General features: G+C 43.7%; 2 protein-coding genes across 3 annotated transcripts in view; one reads left to right on the top strand and one right to left on the bottom strand.

Moving 5' to 3' along the window:
- The first annotated feature begins 3 nt into the window (after positions 1-3).
- On the top strand, positions 4-6,278 carry RBIS (ribosomal biogenesis factor). Its single transcript, XM_006112987.5, has 4 exons — positions 4-239; positions 714-830; positions 4,515-4,631; positions 6,095-6,278. The coding sequence occupies exons 1-4, from the start codon at positions 69-71 to the stop codon at positions 6,161-6,163; spliced, it is 474 nt and encodes a 157-aa protein (XP_006113049.3). The 5' UTR covers positions 4-68; the 3' UTR covers positions 6,164-6,278.
- The window catches only part of E2F5 (E2F transcription factor 5), a 27,076-nt gene continuing 8,037 nt past the window's right edge, over positions 6,234-25,272 (bottom strand). The window contains exons 2-9 of one of the 2 annotated variants that reach the window (XM_075920446.2): positions 23,074-23,183; positions 20,806-20,969; positions 16,113-16,154; positions 13,924-13,988; positions 10,060-10,321; positions 9,368-9,565; positions 8,701-8,745; positions 6,234-6,999 (exon numbers count right to left, since the gene is read on the bottom strand). In XM_075920446.2, the coding sequence (XP_075776561.1) occupies positions 6,890-6,999; positions 8,701-8,745; positions 9,368-9,565; positions 10,060-10,321; positions 13,924-13,988; positions 16,113-16,154; positions 20,806-20,969; positions 23,074-23,183 (996 nt within the window). In that variant the 3' untranslated portion in view covers positions 6,234-6,889. Of the gene's footprint in view, positions 7,000-8,700; positions 8,746-9,367; positions 9,566-10,059; positions 10,322-13,923; positions 13,989-16,112; positions 16,155-20,805; positions 20,970-23,064; positions 23,184-25,272 lie in introns of those variants that run through there. The other variant, XM_089776213.1, reaches the window with a different exon arrangement.

Here is a 25,272-nt window from a genome sequence, read left to right on the forward strand (position 1 = left end):
CAGGATTCGCCCTCGCTGCTCGCGCCCCTCCCAGCCTCAGGGCCTCCTTGTGTCACAGCGGCCGCTTCATGCCCGCCAGGCGCGCGCCGGGGGAAGGAGCAGGCTGCCCGAGGCGGCCGAAACCCCCATTGCCCAGCCGCTGCCTGGGAACGCAGGGGCGGGGCTTGCAGGAGCGCTCCTGTGATGACGCGGGGCCGCTGGCGCAGAAGCTGACTGTGCGAGCGGAGCGTCGGGCGGCGGTAAGTGCCCCGCGGGGTCACGTGGCGGGCGGGCGGGCGCCCCTCGTGCGCCAGCTGAGTCGTCGGCCGCTTTCGCTGGGGGAGCGGGGCGTTGCCATGGAGCAGCCCGGCCCGGCTGCCGAGCAGCCTTTGCGCCGCCGGCCCGGCCCCGCGCTCTAGCTGCGGCGCGGCAAGAGGCCGGCTGCGCCCGCCCATTAGTCATGTCTCGGCCGGTCCGGGGGCGGAAACGAAGCCTCGTCCCCGCCTAACAGAAGGAGTCGTGGGGAAGCGCGGGCCGGACTTCGCAGCGCCGCTCCGCTGCGGCCGGGCGAGGAGGGCTCCTGGTCTTTTACCCCTAAGCGCCCGGTCCCGGTTTGCTCACTGGGGCAGCAGGCCCAGAAACCGATTTGATCGCAGAAACCGCTGGCAGGCGCCGCTGCTCCTGCCCGTAGTTACAAAGCGAACAACATTGTTCCCCCCCCCCCCCCCCCCCAGGCCATGGGCAAGAGCAAAGCAAAGGGGCCAAAGGCGAAGAGCGTGTTCCACGTGGCCAAGACCAAATCCCTGAAAGCCAGGAATAAAGCGAAACCCGTCACAACAAGTCTGAAGAAGGTTAGTGCAGCCCCTGCAATCCACATGTGCACTGTGGATTCATTCCTCCTTGGTGTTTTTTAAAACTTTCCTCCACACTGTGTAGTAAAGAAAACAGGAAGGGCTGCTGTCCATGCTGCAGTCCCTAATTCACAGCCTTGAAAAACACATTGTGGGCTATGAACTCTGATATTGTGTGTGATTTTATACTTGTGACAGTTCGATCCATGTTTCTCAAATTGGGGGCTAGGGTTGCCAGATGGTTTCAACAAAAATACTGGACACATTTGACATTACATCACAATCTACATTACATCTTATTTAGAAAATACCGGACATCTATATTTTCTCAATTTGTTTCCTGAACAGAAAGCTCAAATACTAGACTGTCCGGTTCAAAACCAGACACTTGGCAACCCTATTGGGGGGTCCTGACCAAAAAAGGGAGTTGCAAGATTATTTGGGGGCAGGCACAGTATTGCAACGCTTTCTTGCACTGCTGCTTTCAGAGTTGGGTGGCCAGAGTGGCAGCTACAGGCCTAGCAGTGCAAACATTAGCACATAGGGACATGTTGGGAAGGGACAAGAGGATATGAGCTGTGACCATTTCCTCATGTGGCTCCTCACCTGTACCTTCTCTATCCTGGAGGACTGTCGCTAGAAGGATGCAGGGCCCAGAATCACCCCTTCCTCCAATTCAGGCCCCAACTTTTCCTCCAAATCCCCCTCTGCCCACAGGTCCATGGCACTAGTAGCAGGGGTTCCCCACCCCTGGTGCTCACTGCTGGTAGCAGGAAGCAGAGTGATCCAGCCCACTCTGCTCCTCTAGCTCCCAACCACATTGCTCCACTAGTAAGTGCTGGAGTCAGTGTCACCCCTTCCTGCAAGCTGTCAAACAAAACCTGACAAATAATATAGGTTACTGCAATAATTGTTACTAGAGCTGGTTGGACATTTCAAAGCTAGAAAAATGAGCCTGGAGTAAATTTTTGCCAAAAGTTTTTTAGAATGCAGTTTGTTACATTAGTAAGTACAAGAAGCTTCCAGATAGGAATATAAATTTCTAAATGTACTAGTTAACACTGTTCATTAAGGTAACTTGAAGGCAAGTCCAAGAAATTGTTCTAAATAGGTCCAATACAAGCATTTCATACTGCTTTATCTTGTAGGTAGTTATTATGAAAGTCATTTTGCAGCATGTTATTGATTATTGGGGAACATGGTAAGGATGTTAACTAGTGATTAATTGACTAGTCAAACAGTCAATGGAATTTCCATCAACTAGTGCATAGGCACTTCCACATTCCTCCTTTGAAATGTACAAGAGCCCCCTAGTGGGGCTCTTGTATATTTCAAAGGAGGAATGCGGTATCAGCTGGGGAGTCTCTAGCTGACCCCAGCTTCTGGGAAAATGCTGTGCGGAACCCATGGTCAGCTGAGGAGTCCCCAGCTGATTCCGGATTTCGTTCAAATGCCTCAGCATTTCAAAGGGGCAGTGCTACACAGCTAAGCCCCTGAGCTCAGGATCAGCTGTGCAGTGCTGCATGTGGAGCCTGGGGTCAGCCTGTGATTCCCCAGCTGACCCAGGGTTCCATGGAAATGCCATGCTGGAGCCTGATATCAGCTGGGGACTCCTCCCACTGACCCAGGGGCTCCACTGTGCAGCACCGCACAGCTGATCCTGGGCTCAGCTGTTCAGTGCTGCCTCTTTGAAATGCTGAGGCATTTCAGCAGAACCTAGAATCAGCTGGGGAGTCCCCAGTTGACCCTGATTCTACGCTCGTAACTGAATGAGGCAGCAAGAGGGAATCGACTAGTCTTTATCACTAGAACATGGAACTAAACAAGACTTAATAGTGATCCCTGGTTTAATGGGCTTTCATTTTAAAATTAGACTATTGTACTGTACAGGTGATGCACTAGACCTTGTAAATCACTGCACAACTTGGCTTTGTTTTCCAAAAGTGTGCATCACTCTCCCGAACTGCATAATCTGCCACAATTAAACTTCTACAAATATAATAAAGCAATAGCAAAGAATTTTCCAGTACATATTTTCAAACGGTTGAAAAATATATGGCTAAGCCAAAGGTCATCACATTTTACTTTGAGGAGGGTGTTTAAGGGAAGAGACCTCTAAACTTTCTGGCTACAAGTTATAGACAAAAAAAACCAAATTACTCAAAGTGGGAAAATTACCAAAGATATTGAATTAAACAGTGATTCTAAAGGAAAATGTCTTGTGTCACTGGCACCTGAGGATGTTACCAGATACAAAGATAACTTTCAGTGATAAACAGCAGGGAGTTTATATTCAGGAATATCTACAGGTAGAGCCTAATCTCCATTGTTTATAGTACTTTTGTATGTAACAGTAGAACAGATTTGAGAATGCTGTTACAGAAAAATGGCCCATTAATTCAAGTTAAGATCAGATTAGCAGCTACAAATGACAAGTACATACCTGTTTACCTTCCTGCTGGTAGAAATAACTTTCCTGGACTGGTTGCCTCTTCATATTGGCTAAAATAAACTGAAGGAGTGACAGTTTGTCTGAAACATTCTTCTGTTATGTGTGTTACATTTCGAGAAGGAAATCTTTCTTCCCCTTTTATCCTCAATATAACAAGTTACATTTACCAAATAGGTTAAAGCTCTCTGCTAGTGACCCCCATTCATATTAAATTGTATTAAACATTCTATTAAATTCATTCTTTAATTTTACACATTCAAACAAGTTCGACTTCCCTGGTCTAGCACCTTCGGGACTTGAGTCCCGAACCAGGGAGTTTACCAGACCAAGGAAAGTTAATGCTCCCCTGCTGGCACTCCACTTCTGGACTCCTCTCCTTCCAAAGCTGGGCTCCCACGCTGCTGCCCACTCTGCTGCAAAAGTTCCTGGGGATACTGGCTAGGACTGTCTGGCCACTGCCAGCTCTGCTGTCTCTGGGTAATCCCTGGGGCTCCCCGGCCAAGGCTCCCTTGCAGCCACTGGGCCCTGCCAGAGGTTCTCTTGCTGGGGCCCTCCAGCCATGCTGCCACTAGGATTGCCCAGGTTCTCCGTCTGGGGCTCCTCAGCTGCCTGGTCCTGCTGCTGCCAGGAGTTCCCCATCTGGAGCCACCCACTTGCTGCTGGCCAACTGCCAGAGCCAGTCCTGCTTCCACCAGGCATTCCCCAGGGTTCCTTAGATCGCCCAGCTGCTGCCTGGCCCATTGCTACAGGGGGTTCCTCAGTTGGGGAAGGGACTCCCCAGTGGATGCCTGACCCAGATGTCGGGTTCCCAGGGCAGGGCTCCCCCTGCAAACCCTGCTGACATCAGGGTTTCCCTAGCCTGGCTGGGGCTCTGCACCTGCCTCCTGGCCCAGTCACTGCTGGCCCAGCCAGGGCTCCCCAGTCTTGCATTCTTCCAGCTGCTTCTGGCTTCCCACGCATGGCTCTGTCAGACCAGAGAATCCAAGATTTGGGAGGTTCAGCCTGTAAAATTATAGTCCTCCCATTCCTCACTCTTAAGTTGAACAACCCCTTCCCCCACCCCCAAAAATCAATTTGCACAAATGGAAATCAACCTCAGGAAAAATTCCCCGCTTTTAAGTTATCTTGGACTTATAGCAAGGACGGCCTGTATATATATTTAAGCTATGAATAAGTCTTATTAAAATATCTTACTGCATTTGACTAACTTGTGCATTTTTTCTCCTCTAAAGATAAACATTGTGAATGATGAAAAAGTTAGAATGATAAATAAAGCATTTACTGAAGTACAGAAAGAAGTCAAACAACTATCAAAAAGCATTTCATCAAAACCGGAAGAAAGGCATCGGGTAATAATTATATGGGTCCTATTTAATACATCTTTGGTTGTGAGGGTGGCTGCAATCTCAGGTTAGAAAAATTCCAAATTTAGTGTGTAATTTTAGTAAGTTTTTAGCTCTTTACTGGAAAAAAAACCTTCCATGACTCCTTCATTCAGAGGGATCTCAAGTCTGCATGCAACCTTAACAGTTCTGAGGGAGCATACTTCCTCTAATCAGAACAGAAGAGATGATTGAGCATCTCTAGGTTGTTGCCAGAATGAATTTTTCATTTAAGATCTGGATGTTTTGGTTGATTTTTTTATTGGAGAGCTTAGAAATCTATTTTATTAATTTTTAAACTGGAGACCTTGATTCATCGAGTGGACCCTTAACACAAATAGGCATAGAAAATGAAGGTAGTTGTTTTTGCAAGACATCCTGGATCTCTTGGCTGAACCATTTGATAACCACATCAATATTCTCTTTGTAAAAACATCAGCCTCCCCACTTCTGCTCCAATTACAACTTCCTCATCAAAATATAACATTTTGAAACAATTTCTCTCTTTCTGGAGCACTAGGAGGGACCCAGTAATAATTCTATTGATTTCTGTGAAATAAGATAGCATATTAGTCTATGTACAGTAATTACTTCCTTTACAATTTTAGATTTTGTTGACTAGAGCTTTCAAGCCTATCTCCATTTTAGCCATTTATATTATGGACACAGATTTTTGGTTCCTCTAAAGCAGTGTTTCCTGATTTTATTTGGCCACGGAACCCTTTTCAGCTTAAAATAATTTCAAGGAACCCCTAGGGTTCTCAGACTTGGTTGAGCAAAAAAACCTGCAAAATACTCTTGTCTTTTTAAGAGGGGGTGGGGCAATGCCGCATTCTCGTGGAACCCTTACTTTCACTCTGCGGAACCATGGGGTTCCACGGAGCACCAATTGGGAAACACTGCTCTAAAGCATGAAGTATTGACCACTAGTACATCTAGTTCGGCAAATCACATTCCCATTGAGGGTACATGTACACCACAGCGTTATTTTGGAATAACTGATGTTATTTTGAAATAAAGTGCTTGTCTACACAGCAAGCTGTTATTTTGAAATAATTTTGAGATGGAGGACTTCTTACTCCAACTCCTGAAATCCTCATTTCACAAGGGGTAACGGAATTAGAAGGAAGAGTGTTCTTCCTTCTACTTCCTGCTGTATAGATAGCCTAATTCAGCTTTTAGCACTATTTTGATTTCAGCTACGCAATTGATGTAGCTGAAGTTGTTCATCTTAATTGGACTTTTGCCCTCCAGTGTAGGTCTGCCCAAAGTGAATTAGTTATAAGAAATAGAGGATGTCTTGCACTTCAATATACCAAGCAAATCAATTGAACAGACAGCAAGTATTTGTAAGCTTTATATCCTCCCTCAACGCATCTTTTTATACCATCTCAGCTTCCTTCTTTGTAATTTTTTAAAATTATTTTCAGGTTTCTACACACCTGGAGGTTGAACCAGTGAACGTGGATGCAGCTGCAAGTTTATTATCTCAGTTGTAAAGCATAATGAAATATCTATGAATTCCAAAAGCATAACTTACTGGAAAAAATCTGTGGATGGCACATTGAATATTCTGTTTGTACAGTTTTATTAAAAAATCTTGTTAATATACAAGCATTGGCACTCTTTTAATATGAACTACAAACAGATCTTTCCTATAACTTAGGAAAGTGGAATGTCAGAAGTCAAATGTGAGAAACTTAAAGTGCTAAAACAGAAGGCACTTCACAAAATTGGTTCACTGAAACAATTTAACAAAACCCATTTAATGCCCTTCACTTCACAATTTGGCAGTGAAAGCTTTAAAAAAATTGGAGTGAAAGGTTACAAAACATACAGAAATCTGCTTGGCAGTAAAGCTTCAGAAAGAAAACTAAGTGAGAAGGTGGGGTGGGGAGAGGAGGTTGTAACTGATCAGAAGGCTACAAAACATTTTTCACTTTCCTTCTAAAGGAAAAATTGTGGGGTAGTTTAGGATCTGAACTCTGAGTTACATTAATGTAACTTGTGAAAGAATATCAGAGAATATTCTGATAAAAGCCCCTTTTCTTCTGGTATGGAATTTGTGGTGTTTTGTGAAGTAGTTAAGGAAGCAAAAGGAAATACACTCCCAGAGTCAGTGAACTAAGAGGTTATACATTCATTATTTAAAATACTTAGATTATGAAGAAGTCTAGAATGTTATAAAGTTAGAGGTAGATATGACAGCCTGGTTTCTGCAGAATCTAATAATTTAGTATCTGCACATCAAAAAGATCACAGACTCCTTCACTATCATCCAGGTTAAAGTTGTAGTCATCTCCAGGAGTAGGAGAGAGTCGTAAGAGAGGAAAAACTGTAAAACAAGAACAGTACTGTTAATCATAGAATCACAGAAGTTATTACAATTGAAATTTTGCCTTGCAACATTCCGTACATTTCAGATCATTTCTAGCAGAGGCTAAATAAATATTGATGCCCAGTTTCAGTAGTCCAAAATATTACAATTTGCTTTGTTTTGGCACTAGCGGTCTGCAAGCACTGGACTTTACATTGGGGAGGCTTGTGCAACTACAAAGTAAGATTTAAAATAAATAGTGCCTATATATTTAAATTACTTACTATGCTTTAAATGAATTTCCTTTACCATCTTACCTGCAGCAATGCCAGTGCAGTATAACAGAGGTTGGTCTTCTCTGCTACAGCAAAGCAATACTTAAGCAGCCTTTGTGATTGCTACCTAGCAGAGGATCTATTGTATGATATAGCATCCGCTAGTCTAGTAGTTGTCCCTCCCAGTCTTCATATGTATTTGTCTTGTGAGGCAGGGTCATGTTGTTATCCCCTTTTACAGACTGGAAATTAAGGCATGAAAAGACTAGGTGACTTGCCCAAATTCAGAGGGGAAGCCTGCAGCAGGGCAGGCTTGTCCCTGACTCAGTCATTCTTTCTTTCTCTCTCAACCAGATACTAAATTTGGCCCTGAGCCTGCAAAAAATTAACAGACTAGCATCACTTCATGCATGTATAACATTACTCATGTGTGTTTGCAGAATTATCTTGACAGTGGCAGCCAACATGGAAAGTAAAAAGGGAGAGTTGCAGCAGGAAAAAGGCGGGAGTGAAATAGGTCATGCTTAAAATGGTGCTGGCAGGTCATAGGTACCCACTGCTTGGGTGCTTCAGGCTGGAGCACCCATGAAAAAAAAAATAACCTGAGTGCTCCGCACTGACAGGCAGCCCTGCCAATCTGCTCCCTCACCCAGTACCTCCTGCCACGGCCCCGCCAATCAGCTCCCAGATCCTTCTGCTGGCTGCAGATTAGCTGTTCAGAAGCATACAGGTGGTACTAGGGCAGGGGTGGGCAAAAGGGCCTCTGTGGGCCAAATCTGGCCCGCTAAGCGGTTTGATCCAGCCCGTGGAGACCCTGCCACTCCCTCGCCCCCAGGTCCTAAACTGGCCTGGGGGTGGGGGACTGTGTGAAGCCTCTTCCCACCCTGCCAGGGGCATGGGTGCTTAGTGGGAAGGGGGGAACAAAGGGGCTCCCCACCCCCAGACCAATCATGGTCGGTGGGTGGGGAAACCCAGAAGCATCCTGGCCCCGTCCCTTCTGTTTTAGGCCCTGCTTCTTTTGAAGTGGCTCCTGGCCAAAAATTAGTGCCCACCCCTGCACTAGGAAGAGGAGACAGGGCAAGGGCAGGGTGCAAACAGGGGAGGGGAAGACAGGGAGTGGGGGGAAGCCTTGGAGGAAGGGGGGGGAAGAGTGAGGCCTGGGTCTGGCATGGAGTGGGGGTCTAGCATCCCCAGGGAAATGAGAAAGCTTATGCCTATGTGACAACTGTTTTAAGATCAGATATTTGTAATTAATTTTAAGATCAGATTTGAACAAACATCTAGGGAAGTGAGGAGTTCAGATATGAATGACATTTGCTTGAAATAGCAGAGAACTAAATTTACTGAGTCAGGACTGGAAGGGATCTCCTATGTTCCTATGAATGAATCACATTCTTAAAATTTAACTGCTTATTAAAAAAAAATAGGGCTGCTGCATGCTTACCATCTGAAGACATCAGTTCGTCAATGATATCACTACTAATAGTTCCTGTTAAACGCAAAAGCACATATTAATGAAAGTCAGCCTGGATTCCATGCATTAAACAGCTATTGAAATGGAGCAGGTTAGCTGTTAGGCTACCACATTTAGAACTTTAAAGTTTGCAAGAGCTGTAGATATAGTCAGCCAAGCCAGCATCCTACTGGGTTAAAAATAAATCAACCTCCTTTTCCGCCTGGACAGTTTCTGGTCCTAGTCTTAGATTGCAAAAGCACTTATAACTATAAAAGGGAATGTAAGTGTAACGCTGACAAGCAACCAAACCTGGGACCTCTGAAACTCAGTGCATGAGCCTCTACTGCTTGAGCTAAAAGCCAGCTGGCTCTCGGCTAAGGCTGTAGAGCACACTCATTCTTGCTCTCTAAGTGGTCTAAGTGCTACTAGGTGGAGCAGTGTACCACACCCAGAAGGCAATGTGAAGGACAACATCTTTGTGAGGGATGTACTTTACTGGAAACCAGACAGCAACCACAGCCAAAATGGTAAAGAGAGGCAGGAGGGAGAAGGCAAAGGCTGCAATTCATTCTAAGAAACTGCTGGTCTCTTTTTTCCCTGGGAAATCTGCTGCTAGCTTTGTCGGGAAGGAATAAATCAAAGAGAGTCTGCCTACCTGTGGGCTCGTCCATCTTTGCCATATCTAATGAGTTCGGCTTGAGAATACAATTAACATCCAAGGGTAGCAAGGCCTGATAGTCATTTGAGTTAACAGTAGTCTGTGTTGTATCTGTTGCAAGGGTTGTATACAGCAAGGAGTCTGGAAGATTTGAATAAGGGGTTTCTGGAGTAGTGTTCTCCTGTGCACTGTTGTCTACAAAGGCAGGAAAGTGCATATTACAAAGTCTGTTATGGTAAGCTATATGCAGTGACACCTGAATATGGCTGAGTTTTATTGGTAAAACATGGCCAGTATGTGAGATGAGCTGTCTCCTCTCAAGAACCAGGCACTGTTTCTTAAGGGCCTTCAGAAATTTGGCTCACCATGTCTGTAGTAGAGGCAGCAATTACCTTGAGAATCAGCCCAGAACCCTGCTGAAGGCTGCTTCCTAAATCACTTCTGAAGTGTTTCCAGTACAAGATGATAAACTGCAAGTGGAACAATCCTTTTCAACATAAATCTGAACAGAACAGGAAGAGGCTAGTGACCTCTCCCTGCAATTTCCAGCCAGCTGATAGGAAACCCATTGTGGTCAGATCTCAGGCTGGCAGCTGCTAAATTATGCCAACATTTGATTCCCCTTTTCTACCCTGTTTTCTCTAAATAGATCTCTTTTTTGGGGGTGGGTGAGAACAAACGGGACCCACCTGATGGTGTATCTGTAGTACGTGGTAAGTGCTGCCCCTCATTAACGCTGTGCTGCTCTGATGTATTCTCAGTAGTTGCAGTAGGTTTGGGGGGAGTCACTGGTGTGGCAAGTTGAGATGGGGGCTGTGCAATGTCATCAGGTGGAGGAACTGGAAATACCACAGGTGTGGAGGAACTTGATTCTTTATTAATAAGCAGCACCTGGATGGGTCCTGAACTACTCTTTAGACTGATCTGGTATTTCTTTTGTCCATTTTGTCCCTTAAAAGGAGACAGAGGTAAGCAACAGAATTTCTTGTGATTGACAATTAAGCCAAAACATATGCAGGCAGTGACTGACTTTGAAACGTAATGGAAACGTATATTTGCATAGTACAATACTTCTATTTAAAAATAAAATTCTCAAGGTGACATACAATTTTCTAGTCATAAGACCATGCTCAGAGAGTTTTATACAAAATTAATGATCACATACCAGATAGAAAAAACTAATTTAAAACCACTACAAAACACCCTTAAACAATAAGATTACATCACTTCTATATTCTCACAGGCAACAACTGTCACATGGCACTCAAACACAGAGTTCTGTGCAATGGTCCTGTAATTGAATTCAAGCTTTGCTGCAAATCATAGCAGGGTTCTCACTGAAAACTGACCACAGGAACACACAGTAGCCTCTTTATGATATTTTCTCATCTGCAAAACTGACTTAATTGGAACTAATTGTCTCACCACAGCCAAATCCTTTCCCCCTTGATTCAGTGAACACGGGACAATTAATGTTAATGGAGATATTTTTCCTGCAGAATAGTGAACATGTTAAAGAGCTAATTCTTGTGATGCAATGTAGTATGTGCAGGGCTGCTACCATTTGTTATTTCATGAGATTAAGTCATTATCCTTCTATTTTGGGAACAAGCGAGAAGGAGTAAGGAAATGTCCAGTTTGAAGTTAAAATGAAGTGTGTTTCATAAAACTAACCTCAAACCATTTTAGAAGAAAATTCAGGGAGGGGGAAGAAACCCAACAATGCTTTTTATTTGGCAGATACAGGCAGTCCCCGGGTTATGTACAAGATAGGGACTGTAGGTTTGTTCTTAAGTTGAATTTGTATGTAAGTCGGAACTGGTACATATTGTAGGGGAAACTCTAGCCAGACATTTCTCCAGAGCTCAGTTTTATTCTCCCACACCTCACTTCCCTCAGTCCTTTATTCTCAAGCTGAGGTGTCTGCTGAGAAAAGCCGCTCCGCGTCTCCCTGGTCTGCTGGAGAGGGGGGCGCTAGTTTCACGTCTCCCTGGTCTGCTGGGGGGAAGCAGCTAGTGTGAGGTTGCCTCACCCCGTTTGTAAGTAGGGATCCGATGTAAGTCGGATCCATGTAACGCGGGGACTGCCTGTATAAGAAATCTGTGTTCCCCAGTACAAGGGACAGTCTCCATAGATTAGCACTGCAGTTCACATTGTGGTTTTTTATTATAACCACATTGTTTATTTACTGTGCTTTTACTCATTCCTTGTTCAAATTAAAATATGGAAAATCAAATGGACTCACTAGTCTCTTGCAACTCCACAAAATTATTTGCCATCTTTTCCATTTATGTAGCCAGCATGAAAAACTGGCACAGAAATTGAAGATGGCAGAAGGTAAAAACAAGAAACGAAATAGTATATCTTTGCTATCCACCTTTCCTGGCTAAAGTTCTGTTACACTATATGGTTTCTCTCAATGACATACCATATATACTCACCATATAAGCCAAATGTTTTTGGTAAGAACGTGAAGGATCAAAGAGCAAGGGCTGGCTTATCAACAGATCTATGTTGTCATTGTGGATCTGGGATCAGCACACTTTGGCTCCTGGTCCATCAGGGTAAGCAACACGCACATCAGGACATTTTGTTTACCTAGAGTCAGGGGCGGCCCATCCATCAGGCGAACTAGGAGGTCGCCTAGGGCACCAAGTTAAATGGGGTGCCAAATGGTGGTGCAATATTGAGGGGCTTGGAGGTGGGGACGCCAATTGAATGGTTCGCCCAGGGTGCCAGTTGCTGCCAGCTAGTCTAGGGTTGCCCCTGCCTGGAACATCTGCAGACACACAGCCCCTTTGCTTGTATTGCCAACTGAAGCAGCAGGAAGTGGTGGCCAGCATGTCCCTTAGCTTGCACCACTTCCCACAGCTCCGATTGGCTAGGAATGGCGAACTACAAGAACAGGAAGCTGAGGCGTAATCTAATTTAATGTAATCTAACAAAAAAATCCTGTTATAATATTAACAGAGTACGTATTCACATACCTTCAAAACTGCAGTTAATGTTTGAAATATCTATTTACTGATTTTAAAGTCTCATATAATTCTAATGTACTCATGTTTTTTAAAAAAAAATCTTAAAAAATCCTTTCAAGTCCGAATCAGTCTTCAGTTCACCAACCAGTGCATTAACTTTGCTTCAGTTATAGCCGCTGCTGCATTGTTATTGTATAAGTCAGCAGTGTCATCTTCAGACACAGATTCCACATCAGCCTTTGTTGTGCCATCAGCAAATATAGTGCCATTTTCTGACCCATCAAACATATTGCTGATGCATCATTTCCTAAATGATGTTTCTGTCATTTTCAAGGCAAGGGACTCTCATACATCCATGACCCAATGGACAACCAGATTAATTTTGGGTTTCATAAGATTCCTGCCTTTTGCCAACTTCGCCATGCCTGAATACATGCAGTCAGACTACATTTTGCATAGCCGGTCTTCAAATAGTTTGTTTAGGAAGAAATCATCTGGTTGTATAACAGAAGTTAAGCCTCCAGGTTCTACAGCTAAAGTGGTTTTCATTACTTTGGCCACATTTTACCTCATCCGTCTTGTGTGCCCTGAACACGTCCCAAATGAGCATAGCAGATTTCCTGAAGTGCTCACGGTCTCTTACTCCACACTTTTTCCAGCTGTCCCATAGTCCCACTTTCATTCATCCATCCCTTTCCATGTGCACATAGGATGACATCAGCAGCAAATGTCATGATTTTAGGCAAGGTTTTTCTTTTAACAACAACAGGAGGGAACTTTGATCCATTGGCCAAACATGATGAAACTACTGTAAAATGGATTTTTTTCATGGCTAGTGGTTTTAATTAAAGCTCTTTTTTCACCAACACCAGTTTTTAGTATTTTGTCCATATTGCACGTCTTTTAGAATTTAGTACGCCGGCCAGCCCTTCTCACTGTGCCATTGAACGGAAGCTGCAGGGCTTCATGCCTGCGGACGCTACAGGTGAACAAAACATCCCAGCATGGCAGAGACTTACACCAATGGACCAGGAACTGAAGTTTTCCAATCCCTGAAATATAGGGTCGGCTTATGAAAGAGAGATAGGGTTTTCCCATTTTTACCTATCCATCTTGTGGGTCGACTTATAAACAAATGGGCTAATGAATATGTAAACTATTTTTCCTATAGCTTCCTTTGTTGTTCTATGGAAATCTGATTTGGGCTTCAAATTCCTTGACCCAGCCAGGGTTGGGAAGAGAGGAGCTTGTCACTAAAAGACCAGCATTGACAGATTCTGAAAGAAACATCATTGCTTTTTCCCCAAGAGGAAACAACAGCTATTGGGCTTCTGTGAATGGAAGAGAAGCTGGAAGGGGAAAACCCAGTGAATCTTAGTTTCACTGAAAGGCCCAATCACGTTTAGTCTGTGTAGATGTGCAAAAATGCTGTTTACCCAATCCAAACAGTCCCCATCCAATTAAGTCAATCGTAATTTTTTCCTTGTACACAAAGACACAAACTTTGCTAGCTGCAACACATACATCCTTTACCCTCCCTCATGACACATATATAAACAAACAGTTTGTACATACCATTTCAGGTATAGGTACTTCTAATTGAGTACCACAGGGTGCTTGAATTGCTAGAAGTGTGTCTCCTAGTGAAGTAGTAATTTAAGAAAATGTTAATCATATATAATTTTACACATTGTTGGATTGCATGTAGTCAAATGGAATACAGTTCTTCTCTAATGCCACTTCAGCATTAGCTTGATACAAACCCTGCACATTCTGATGTGCTTCAGGAATAAACAGGAATGACAGCAAAGCTTGAAGAAAACATTTCTATCTATGTATTCATAACCACTGTATCCAAGGTCTTAGCTTATGCACCCCCAGAACTCCAGCCTCTGAAGCAGTAACAATGTGGGTGTGGTTGCCTTTCATAGTGAATTTAGACATCACTGGTTTTTTTGTAGCTTACTGTTTGTAATACCCAGGGAAGTCACTTCACTTTTCTGTACCCCCGTTTCCCCATCTATACAATTAAGATAGTGCTTCTTTCTCTCACAGGGTATTATGAGACAGATGGTATGTAAAGTACTGCAGCTATACAGTGACAGAGAAGTGCTAAGTGTTTCTATATTTTTGAACTCTTGTGGGGGGAAGGGTTCACTCCATAGGATATAAGTATATGATGATAAACATTATCTTGAAGTTCTTCCTTAGGCAAAACTCTTAGAAGAGTTAAAATAAAAAGGCATTTTGTTACTTAGTGTTGTTTTCTCAACTTCAGACTGCAGTGGCCCCCTCTTGTTGAAAAACGAGGAGAACCTGAAGGGGAAATCTCTACTAGAAATCTTTGCCGAGTCCCCTGCATCCTTGGGGGGGGAGGGGAGGGGAAGGGAGGGCAAGAGGTTCCAGTTTTTCACTATCCCCAAGCTTCGTGTAATATGAGGAATCCATGGAAAGACCAAGAGCCATCTGTACAAGATGAAAGGTGACCTAGTCTGACCTAGTCTCAGCCCCCCCCCCCCCCCCCCCCCCACACACGTTATGACTTAACAGGAATTATGCCATTTTTTGGTGACAGGACACTCCATTAGGGCCCATGCTTCCTCCATTGCATTTCTGGCGCACATTCCCATTCAAGATATATGCAGGGCAGCAAGGTGGTCATCAATACACGTTTACACTATGCTACTGGTAAGTTCTCAAGGGCTGATGCAACTGTTGGTAGCGCAGTGTTCCAATCAGTGATTCCTAACTCTGATCCCAGCTCCATGGTATAGCAGCTTGGAGTCACCTGATTGGAATCAACATGAACAAGCACTCGAAGAAGAAAAGACAGTTACAGGCTGAACTGCTCTAGTCCGGCACTCTCGGGACCTGACCAATTCTGAACCAGATAATTTTCTGGACCACAGGAGGAGACTATGGTCAAGCACCATTACCAACAGGGTTTGACGAACGGCGGCGAAAACCACTCGCCAGCCCTGTACTGTGCATGTGCACGCCGCAAATGAATTCTTTGTTGAGCCCTGATTACCAACACTTCCTCTGCTTACTAGGCTGTTAGAGGTAAATAGCAGCACAGAACACTGAGAACTAAGACTGATGGCTGTAAACAAACTTTATGAGACCAGAGGAAACTTGACCACACCCATGAAAAGTGGACATTCAGCTAACTACAATCATTCCAGACCACGGATGTTTCTGGACCAGAGTGTTGTGGAATAGAGAGGTTCAACCTGTACCTTTCTTCTCATGACTGGTGTTCTTTGAGATGTGTTATTCACATCCATTCCAATACCAACCCTCCTTCCCCACTGTTGGAGTAACTGGCAAGAAGCAACCAGTGGAGGGATCGGGTCGACAGTGGTATATAAGGACTGAAATAATGGTGCCACTCTAAGGGTCTCTACAGCCGACCCTACATGAACTGCTAAGAGAAAAAAAAGTTTCCAATGCTCATGCATGTGACACGTGCACACTTGATTGGAACTGATATGAAAAAGCACTGGAAGAAGAACTCGAGTCAATATCATCTGGGCCTCATGACTTATAACTGCTTAATGAATCACTGTTCCAAAACCATCTCTACTGACACCTCAGATCTGCCACCTAAAAAGAATGGTTCAGGTATTAAAATCTCCCTCACAACCTTTGCAGTGATAATCAATGAAAAGACTTCATTTAGCTTCTCCACTATGGCTTGGTCTTCCTCAATTAAACCACCTGCTTCAAATATCTTACAAAAATACAGTCTAACAAAAACTTACCATTGAAGCAATTACAGATGTCTTCATGAGTGACGTATGAAAATGTGATTTATGTCAAGAAAATGTTCAAGTAACAAGCTGACATTTTTGCCTAAGCAATATGAAATTGATACTTAGTGTACTTTACAAGAAAAATTGGTGTTCCTACTATGTGTTGTTTAAGCCAGGTCTACATTTTAATTTTTTTTACTGTTATAGTTAATGCTGGTCAAGTGTGAGATCTATGTCTGACATAATGGTGGCAACAGCCCAAAGCCCATAAGGTTGCTGAAATGATATAAAATGCAGAATGTTGCCAATATTATCTATGTCCACATTATAAATGCATTGCTAATATAGCATTCCAGTATAACTAGTCCAGCAAAGCCTTTCCAGCTTAACCTGGGTCTCAGACTATCATTAGAACATTTCCAAAATGTTACTTAAATGTATTTCTCACAGAATACTAGAATATCCTTTTTACTGATAAGTATGGTTAATGTATCACTATGATACAGAATGTTCAAAGCCATCAGGGATCAGCAGCACTTTCTCCATAGGATTCCCCAGGATGAATTCTGCCAGTGACAATACACTCATCAAGGAACCAGATCAGGGGTGGGCAATCATTTTTGACTGGGGGCAGAAGAGACAGGGCAGGGCCAGGACACTTCCATGCTTCCCCACCGACAGACCCTGATTGGTCTGCAAACCTCCCTATATGTGCCCACACCCCTGGCAGTGGGAGGAGACTTTGCTCATGTCCCATCCCAGTCCCCAGGTCAATCAGGACCTGGGGGAGGATAAGCATGGGAAATCTCTTGCTCCGTGCCCCCGCCCTGCAAGAGAGAGCCACGCTTAGAGTCAACCACCAGTTGAGCCCCTTGCAGTGGGGGAGAAGACTTTGCACACTCCTCCCACCCCCAAGCTCTGATTAGCCTAGGGGGAGTGCACAAAGTCTCTCACTCCCTGCCTTCTGGCACGTGGAGCTTAGAGTCAACCGCCAGGATTGACCAAGCGCTACATGCTTCCGTCCCTATGCCCTGATTGGCCTGGGGTGGGGGAGAGGCAGAACTGCCGTGGGCTGGATTCGGCCCATAGAGGCCCTTTTGTCCACCTCTGAACCAGATGCATTTTAGAATAGGTGAGGCAAGCAGTTTTGGAAAAAACCCACAACATCCTGTGTTTATCTCCTGGATTTAATTTCCTAGATTTAATTCACAGTCTATGGGAATTTCTCATAATACAGGTTTAATGATTTTTTTCTGATGCAATGTGGTGCTGTCAGATGATAGTTGTTAACTCTGCCACCATTAACATAAAAGTTATTTTGTAATAAATGTAAGCCACTGAAAACTAACCACCAAATAGTCACCTGCTGATATTGAGAGACAGGACAGAGCACTCTGGAAATATCTCATTGGAAGGGCATAGTAGAGCTTCCAAAAGTACAAAGCAAGTTCTGTTTTAAATATATGTATGTACTTCCATATCCCCAGGGCTTGACAAACCGTGGCAAAATCCACTCGCCAGCCCCACACCGCGCATGAACCAGACCCGCACTGCGCATGTGTGCGCCGCCGGTGAATGGGGCGACTGGCTGAAATCTACTTGCCTGTGGCGAGATACACTGATTTGTCGAGCCCTGCATATCCCCATACACTTACAACATCCTGGAAACTACTTGCTTTCCCTTTCAAATGGGTTCTAGTCAAATTCTTCCTGAAAAATAAAATTTTGGATTTAATCCTTTTACCCCGTCACATACCAGTAATAATGATTTCAAACTGAGTACTCCACATGGCAGTCTTTTAGGACTAGACTTCACTGCGAGACCATTCACAGAGAGAGAGAGAAAGAAAGAGAGAGAGAGGCAGAGACAGTGCCATATATTTTTATAAACTACTGGTGGGACCACCTGACACCATCAGGACCTGAATGATCCCAAACCACAGAGTTTGCGGACCAGGGAAGGTCAAGACTCCCTTCTTGTGCCTGCTCCCTGCTGCAGGCCCAGCAGAGGCTGTAGCCTCACCTGGAGCTATGGCTGTGTTCCTCACCACCGGGGGCCACCACCCATACCCTACTGCCTCTGGCCTGGCAGGGGCTGTGCTCCCTGCCCCTGACAGCTGCTCTGGCCCCACTGCCTTTGACCTGGATGAGGCTGTGCTCCCTGCTGTTCCCACCTGGCTGGAACTGTGCTCTTGGGCACCGACACTGCTGCCTTTAGCCTGGCCAGAGCTGTGCTCCCTGCCACCAGCCCAACCCCGGAACCTGGCCAGCCGGGGATCTCTGGACCAGCAATATCTGTGGTTCTGCGAGACCACAGATGTTGCAGGACCAGAGAGTCCCTGATTTTAGAGGTTTAACCTGTATTTTGAAATTTCTTATACTAGTCAATATTTCAACTATTTTATAACTAATCACCATAGTTTCCCTTTCAAATCTACCCTTTTTCAAATGTAAAAGTTGGTTTGTGAAAGTCGCTTTATGGTAGTGTTTAGAAGTAGAGGCCAACCACTCGAGTTTTTTGTTTCGGGTTTGGAATTTTTTTTGGTTTATTTTGCGTACATTATTTGCGTTTATTTATTATTCAGTTTGCAGTATCACACAAGAATAAAATAGCCCTACATTGCTTTAGATGTTTAATTGCATTCCAATTACTAAATTATTTTGTTAACAATATTGACTATTAAACCACTGTGGAAGAAAACATTGTCCTCACTCTGCGTTTGTAAGCAACAAGTAGCCAGAGGCAGTTTTATTACAAGCTGCAGCGAGGGGAAAACTGATTCAGACGAGGGGGAGGCGGGTGGTGGCGGCAGATCTTCTAATACAACCAATTATGAAGCAGTTTATATACTGTCCGTTAGATATAATAACCAGGGCTCAGCGAGCCCTGCCTGCCAGCCGCACGGAACCGCACGCTGCACATGCGCAGACAGCACCGCGTGGCCGTGCCGAGCTAAAATCTACTCGCCATGGGCGAGTAGATTGCCTTAATTGTTGAGCCCTGATAATAACAATTAGTCTCCTTCCCATTACAAACACCAATGGCTAACAGTTATTTTAGTTCCACCCTGATGCTCCTTATCTCAAGGTCCCTGCCAGAGTCAGCATTCTATCCTTATCTCTGTATGGAGGTAAGAGGCAAAGGCAGCATCTTATTACCGCTCTCACGTTGTGAAGAGTCAGAATTAGCCTTACTCTTGCTCTCTTGCTAACAAGACCAAGGTGGCTGCACGCAAATTCCCTTATTCCCTTTTTCCTGCCTCCACACCTCCACAGGTGGTTTGGTGTGCCCAATCCCACTCCGTTACCAGCAGTCTCAGCAAACAGACTCCATTCAGGTCTTTGCGAAACGACTCAACCTGTGCCTTCACAATTAATAATTCATTTTAAAATGGAATTTTTGCACATGTAGAGTAATTTATTTTCATTCAATGGAAAATTTAAAATTTCACAGCTCATTTGGGCCTTAATTCATCATAGCACTTAAATACATATTTAATTGCTCTGCTGATTAGAAGCCTTATCTGTTATGTTATCTGTACTGAACCAGATTCACTTCATTAATCTGACAGACTACAGCTCTTCTAATCTGTGTATTTAAGCAGGCCCTGGCTTGATAAAAATCACTGATCTGATTATAGCAGTTTCTGTTGAACACCAGAATACAGTGTTAAGTGCTTCAGAATTTCTTATAGACAAGACTGCATGATCCCCTTCCCAAATTCTCTAATAACCTATTTTGTTCAGTATCCTGTAAGAATGCTAGACACATGATTAACAAAGTAATGAGCAAACACTTTAAACAATATACTCGTTACCTGTTTACAGAGAAGATAATTTCAGTTCCAGTTCAAAAGATTTAGATAACCTATCCTATGAACATCTAAAGAAATGCAAACCAGAGAAGAGTATCCTGGAGTATCCTAAATCTAATTTAAATCCACAAACGCAATGAATTTCACCGTTAATGCTCAAAAGCTTCAGAGGGGTTGTGCCCATGAAAGCTCATGATACCATCTACATGTTTTGTTAGTCTTTAAGGTGCTACTAAACTGTTAATGCTAAATGTTTGGATTTTCTGTGTTAAATATTACCCCTGTGTACATTTCTCATGGTTTATTTCCAGATTACCACTGATAAAGGTCACAGAGATTAAAACTTGCAATGATCTATTAAACCAGTGGATTTCAACCTTTTTTCATTTGCAGACCTGTAAACATTTTCAAACGGATCCCTTTGGAAATCTTAGGCATAGAGTGCAGACTCCTCAAGGATCCATGGATCACAGTTGAAAACCACCGTATTAGACCATTCAATGCCTCTTTCTACCAATACCAGATTTTTAAAAAAAATATCTTTCAGTACTTTGTCTACCATGGTTTTAAAATGTCACAAGCAAAGTTTCTTCTCCGTTAACTGTCACCATGTATTCCACAGCCTAATGAATGGTGCTGTTGTCTCATAGCACTGCAAGCTAATTTCACCAACAGTGAAAAAGAAAATTAAAATCACATTGTAACAGAAAATGCCTGAGACCAGTACCATTTCTTCTAGAGTTAGTAAAACCCCTTGGTCACCCAATTCAAGTTTCTTGTCCTTGTTTCTAGAGCAGGTCATATTACATGTATGACTGGTGCTTTTAATGTATGCCTGGTGCTTTAATTCTATTTCACAAATGCACACAATGTATGTCACAAAGGATATTGGTTGTTCGTGGTGTCATCCATAACATTTTTGATGCTTTGCTGCAGCCACAATTTTTGCTGATCCAGCTCTTTTTCTTTTAATTCCAAATCTTCAATTTCTGCTTCAAGATACCTCAGTCTGTCTATGACTTCTTTTGTATTGCAGCCTGCACCTACACCTCTTTAAAAAACGTACAATATTTTATGCAATCATAATATGTGCAATAATCATGTAAAATACATTATAGTCTGAAGCACGAGTCTTGCTTTAAAAAAAACATATGAATTATATTAAATACTAAGAAGTAGTATAATCCCTGCTTTCTTTAGTAGAAAATTCTGAAAATTGTATTAAATGTGGGGTCAATGTTAGGCTTCCTCTGTCCCTGTTTTCCATTTTCAAGGCACATGGTGTTTTCTGTGTTAGGGCTAGGTTGTGTATAAGGATGTGAATGATTAAACAGTTACTGATCGATAAGCACTACTCTTATTGGGTTAACCCACAACTCAGAGCAGATTACGGATGTTAAGGACTAGTTGACTATCCGACAAGCAAATGCTTATCAGACAGTCAGTCGACTAGCTGACTAGTCAATTCCCTTGCCCTTGCTGCCTTTATTATATAGAGGCAGCAAAAGGGTGGGGGAGAGATGGGATACTTCAAAGCGGCAGCGCTGCACATCTTCAAAGGGGCAGAGCCGCACAACTGATCCCCGGATAAGCTGTATCTAAGCTAACTGCCCCTCTGAAATGCTGCCTCAGTGTTTCAAAGCTGCAGCGCTGCATAGCTGAGCCCAGGGTTAGTTGTGCCACTTTGCAACACTAAAAAAAAAAAAAAAAAAAAAATTGAGATTGCCTATCTCCTAGAACTGGAAGGGACCTTGAAAGGTCATTGAGTCCAGTCCCCTGCCTACACAGCAGGACCAAGTACCACCCCTGATGAATTTTTGCCCCAAATCCCTAAATGGCCTCCACAAGGATTGAACTCACAACCCTCGGTTTAGCAGGCCAATGCTCAAACCACTGAGCTATCCCTCCCCCCTAAGGCAGCATTTCAAAGTGGCAGCAACAGGTGGAGACTGGGGTCAGCTGGAGACTTTTCAGCTGATACCAGGCTCCAGGTGACATTTCCACATAGTCCCCAGCTGAACCCGGGTTCTGGGGAAATGTCATGCAGAGCCCAGGATCAGCTGGGGAGTCCCCCACTGACCCTGGGTTCCATGAGGGCGCTTCTGCTTTGAAGTGCACAAGAGCCTCCACTGGGGACTCTTGTACATTTCAAAGCTGGACGCCTGCATGCAGCCTGGAATCAGCGGGACTTCCCGCTGGCCCCGGGCTGCATGCAGAGTTCTCCTTTGAAAAGTAGAAGAGCTCCAGCGGAGGCAGGGGGCCACTTCAGTCCACATGGGCTGGAGCAGCCCCAAATCACTCCTGTTTAAGCAGTTAACCAGCTAAACATAACTTTTAATCGGTTAACTGATTAAATGGGATTTTACATCCCTAGTTACAAGTAGTCCTGTAGCACCTTATAGACTAACAGAAGTATTGGAGCATAAGCTTTCGTGGGCAAAGACCCACTTCATCAGATGCATCTGAAGAAGTGGATCCTTGCCCACGAAAGCTTATGCTCCAATATATCTATTAGCCTATAAGGTGCTACAGGACTATTTGTCGCTTTTGCAGATCCAGACTAACATGGCTACCCCTCTGATACATAACTAGGGATTTAAAGTATCCAGTTCAGTTCTCCAAAGTTAGCTCTTCACTGGGGTGATGGGAGAATGAAACATGTTTTCTCTTAGGCTGAATCTTAGGCTAAGACACTGCCTGCCTGCTTGCTTCTTGGCACTGCTCTGTTGAACTCTGCCACACACATTAGAGCCACATCTCCAATCCCTGCCCAAATTCACCCTGAAATTCAAAGATTTATTTCTTTTAAGTTGCACTTTATAAAGCTGTATAAATTCTAGTGCTCATGAAAATCGACAGATTGAAAATCCTGAAAAGTGAACATTTTAATCTAGACACGATACATCAGTGCTAGATTCCCAAATTGCCCCTCCAGTATGCTGAAAACCTCACACTTCACAGCTCAGAATATTTCAGTTCTTGGCCTTTCTGAAAACAAAGATACCAACTGCAGTGAAGACACTTGGTCATTATGAATTGGACTGAGACCACTGACATAATCACATAGACTACCACTGATTACAAAATAAAAAGGAATGAGGCCAACTTTTTTTCCCCACGAGAATGTGAAAATATGCAGAACTGACACTTCTTACTTCCATTGGATGCTGTTTTTTGACTTTTTCTCAATTAAATCTATGCCTTCCAAAACATTAGTGATGTCATAGATTCTTCTTTTTTGTCTTACAGCAAGAGTATCAGCAGCCTGTTAAAAAAAGAGAGGTAAGTGTCAGCAATCTGCACAAGGCAAAAGACTAGCTCATTAGGCTTCTCAATTGAAACTCAATGAGCTTCTTGGGTACTACAGATTCTAGGTATATGGTTTCTCGAGCAGCAGGTTGCTACCCAAAAGTGGATTGCCAGAACATGTTAAAGAGTCATAAGGTTGGCTGGGCTTGGTTCCTTACTCCATGTTGTGTCCTTGTATGCAGGGTTACTGCACCACTTAGATTTCACCCAGCTATCCCTCTATCATAAGGACAGGGGGCCAGCTGGGCCAGCTGGGCCAAATGTAAGTGGTGCTACAATCCTATGTGCAAGGTTACACTGTCACTCACAAAAATTAGCCACCCCTGCCCTGCCAGAAGGGAGACGTGGCTAAATCTGATCACTTCAGTACACTTCAGCACTGGTGTATATGCAACACCCAGTGTGGAGAACCAAGTCCAGCTGGCTAAAAGGACAGGAAGCAAGAGGGAATAGTGGTGTCACATTCTTCAATAAGTACTGGCCTCTCAATGTGCATCCTGCCCCCAAGTTGTGCAACATCCCATCTTCTGCTTCTGCCCCTCCCACCAAGTTTGCCCCCCAATGTTCCCCTCTTATAAAGCCAGGTGACTTCCTCTCTGTCAGACTACCTTATCCTGGCCCCAGTGACCAAGATCTTCCCCTACCTGTATGTCCTGCCTATTCTGTCCCCGAACTAATTCCTTCCTCCTTTTTTCCTACTTTAACTCCAGGACTTCAAATTCCCCTCTCCCCTTTATCTTCTGCTTCCTATGGGCAGTGCATGCAGGCTATGGTTTTGGGGGTAATATAAGCTCACTATCCCTCTCCAAGACTGCTTTGCCTCCATATCCTTCTACACCCCTCCGTCCCTCCACCCCAATTTCATCACCAGCCTTCCCAGGACACTTCCCTTCCACCTCTGACACAGGCCATGTAGGGGAGACTATTTTTTGGGTAACATCTTAACTCATCCACCCCAGTTGCTGGTAGGGGATGTTTCCAGCTGTTCATATCTGCTTGGAACATCCGGCATCATAGCTCCAAGCCCCACTCTTCCCCTGCATGAAGCCTGGAGGGGGCACCACTAAGTTGCAACAGGTCATCAGGGGTTTACTAATGGTCCTGAACTTGAAAACATTGAGAAACACTGCTCTAGGCATAATTTTGAAGGGAGAAGCTTACTATTCAACAATCAGATACCCAATTACACATTTTTAAGGCCCTTAGTTTTCAGTTTTTACCAGTTTAAAAAAAATCCCCAATTTTACAAAACCTATTATTCAGCCTTTGCAGGCCAAATGTATACCATGTAAGTACACAAAAAGTACCGATTATGTTAAAACACATCTACTGAACGAACTGGATATTCTTATGTTAACAAATTATGTCTAAGTGTAAATGCAAGGCTGTCTGTTAAAGTAAAGCAATGTACTGGAAAAATACACACATGCACATGCATGCATATACATATGTACAGCTAGTGAAATGAATCAGTATTAAACTGCTTTTACTTTCAAAACTCTTACCTATTTGTTTTTTCTTTCCTTGCATCCCTCATTATTAACTGCTGATATTTACCCAAAAGTATGAAATTGAGTTTATGCATCTGTTTTCACCCATATTTTAAAGTTTTGTAACAAACACTGATACATTCTTGAGAAATTGTAAACAAAATATAAACCAAACCAAAAGGCTTTGCACATTCTGCACCACTGTCCTTTAAATCAGAGTCGTTGGCTAAAAGTGCAGCCAAAGTCCATATGAAAATGGCAGGCAGAGCTCTACAAACTATGCTCAGAGAGCATAGGTGCCAGTTCTTCCATAGGTAACTGGGTAATGCCAGGCACGAAAGAGTACAAATGCTGTTCACATCCCAAATATTAAATAACCAAATCCATTAAAAGTCTAAAATTTTCTTTTTGAAAGGTGGAGAATGAGAAGGGCGGTATTTCTCTATAATGACCAAATAAACCCTCAGAGAAGAGAGGGCTAGAAGGGAGTCTACCTCTTCTGGTGACTGAAAAGTTAATCTAGTTCTATGCTGTATTAACTCATTTGTTTTAGAA

The sequence above is a fragment of the Pelodiscus sinensis genome, chromosome 2 (assembly GCF_052426305.1).
Source record: "Pelodiscus sinensis isolate ZL-2025 chromosome 2, ASM5242630v1, whole genome shotgun sequence".
Lineage (NCBI taxonomy): Eukaryota > Metazoa > Chordata > Testudines > Trionychidae > Pelodiscus > Pelodiscus sinensis.

Bases quoted from the DNA above. Each gene is read 5' to 3' on its own strand.
- RBIS (XM_006112987.5), top strand. From the start codon at position 69: ATGCCCGCCAGGCGCGCGCCGGGGGAAGGAGCAGGCTGCCCGAGGCGG. The intron at 831-4,514 runs GTTAGTGCAGCC...TCTCCTCTAAAG, and splicing joins TCACAACAAGTCTGAAGAAG to ATAAACATTGTGAATGATGA. The intron at 4,632-6,094 runs GTAATAATTATA...AATTATTTTCAG, and splicing joins AACCGGAAGAAAGGCATCGG to GTTTCTACACACCTGGAGGT.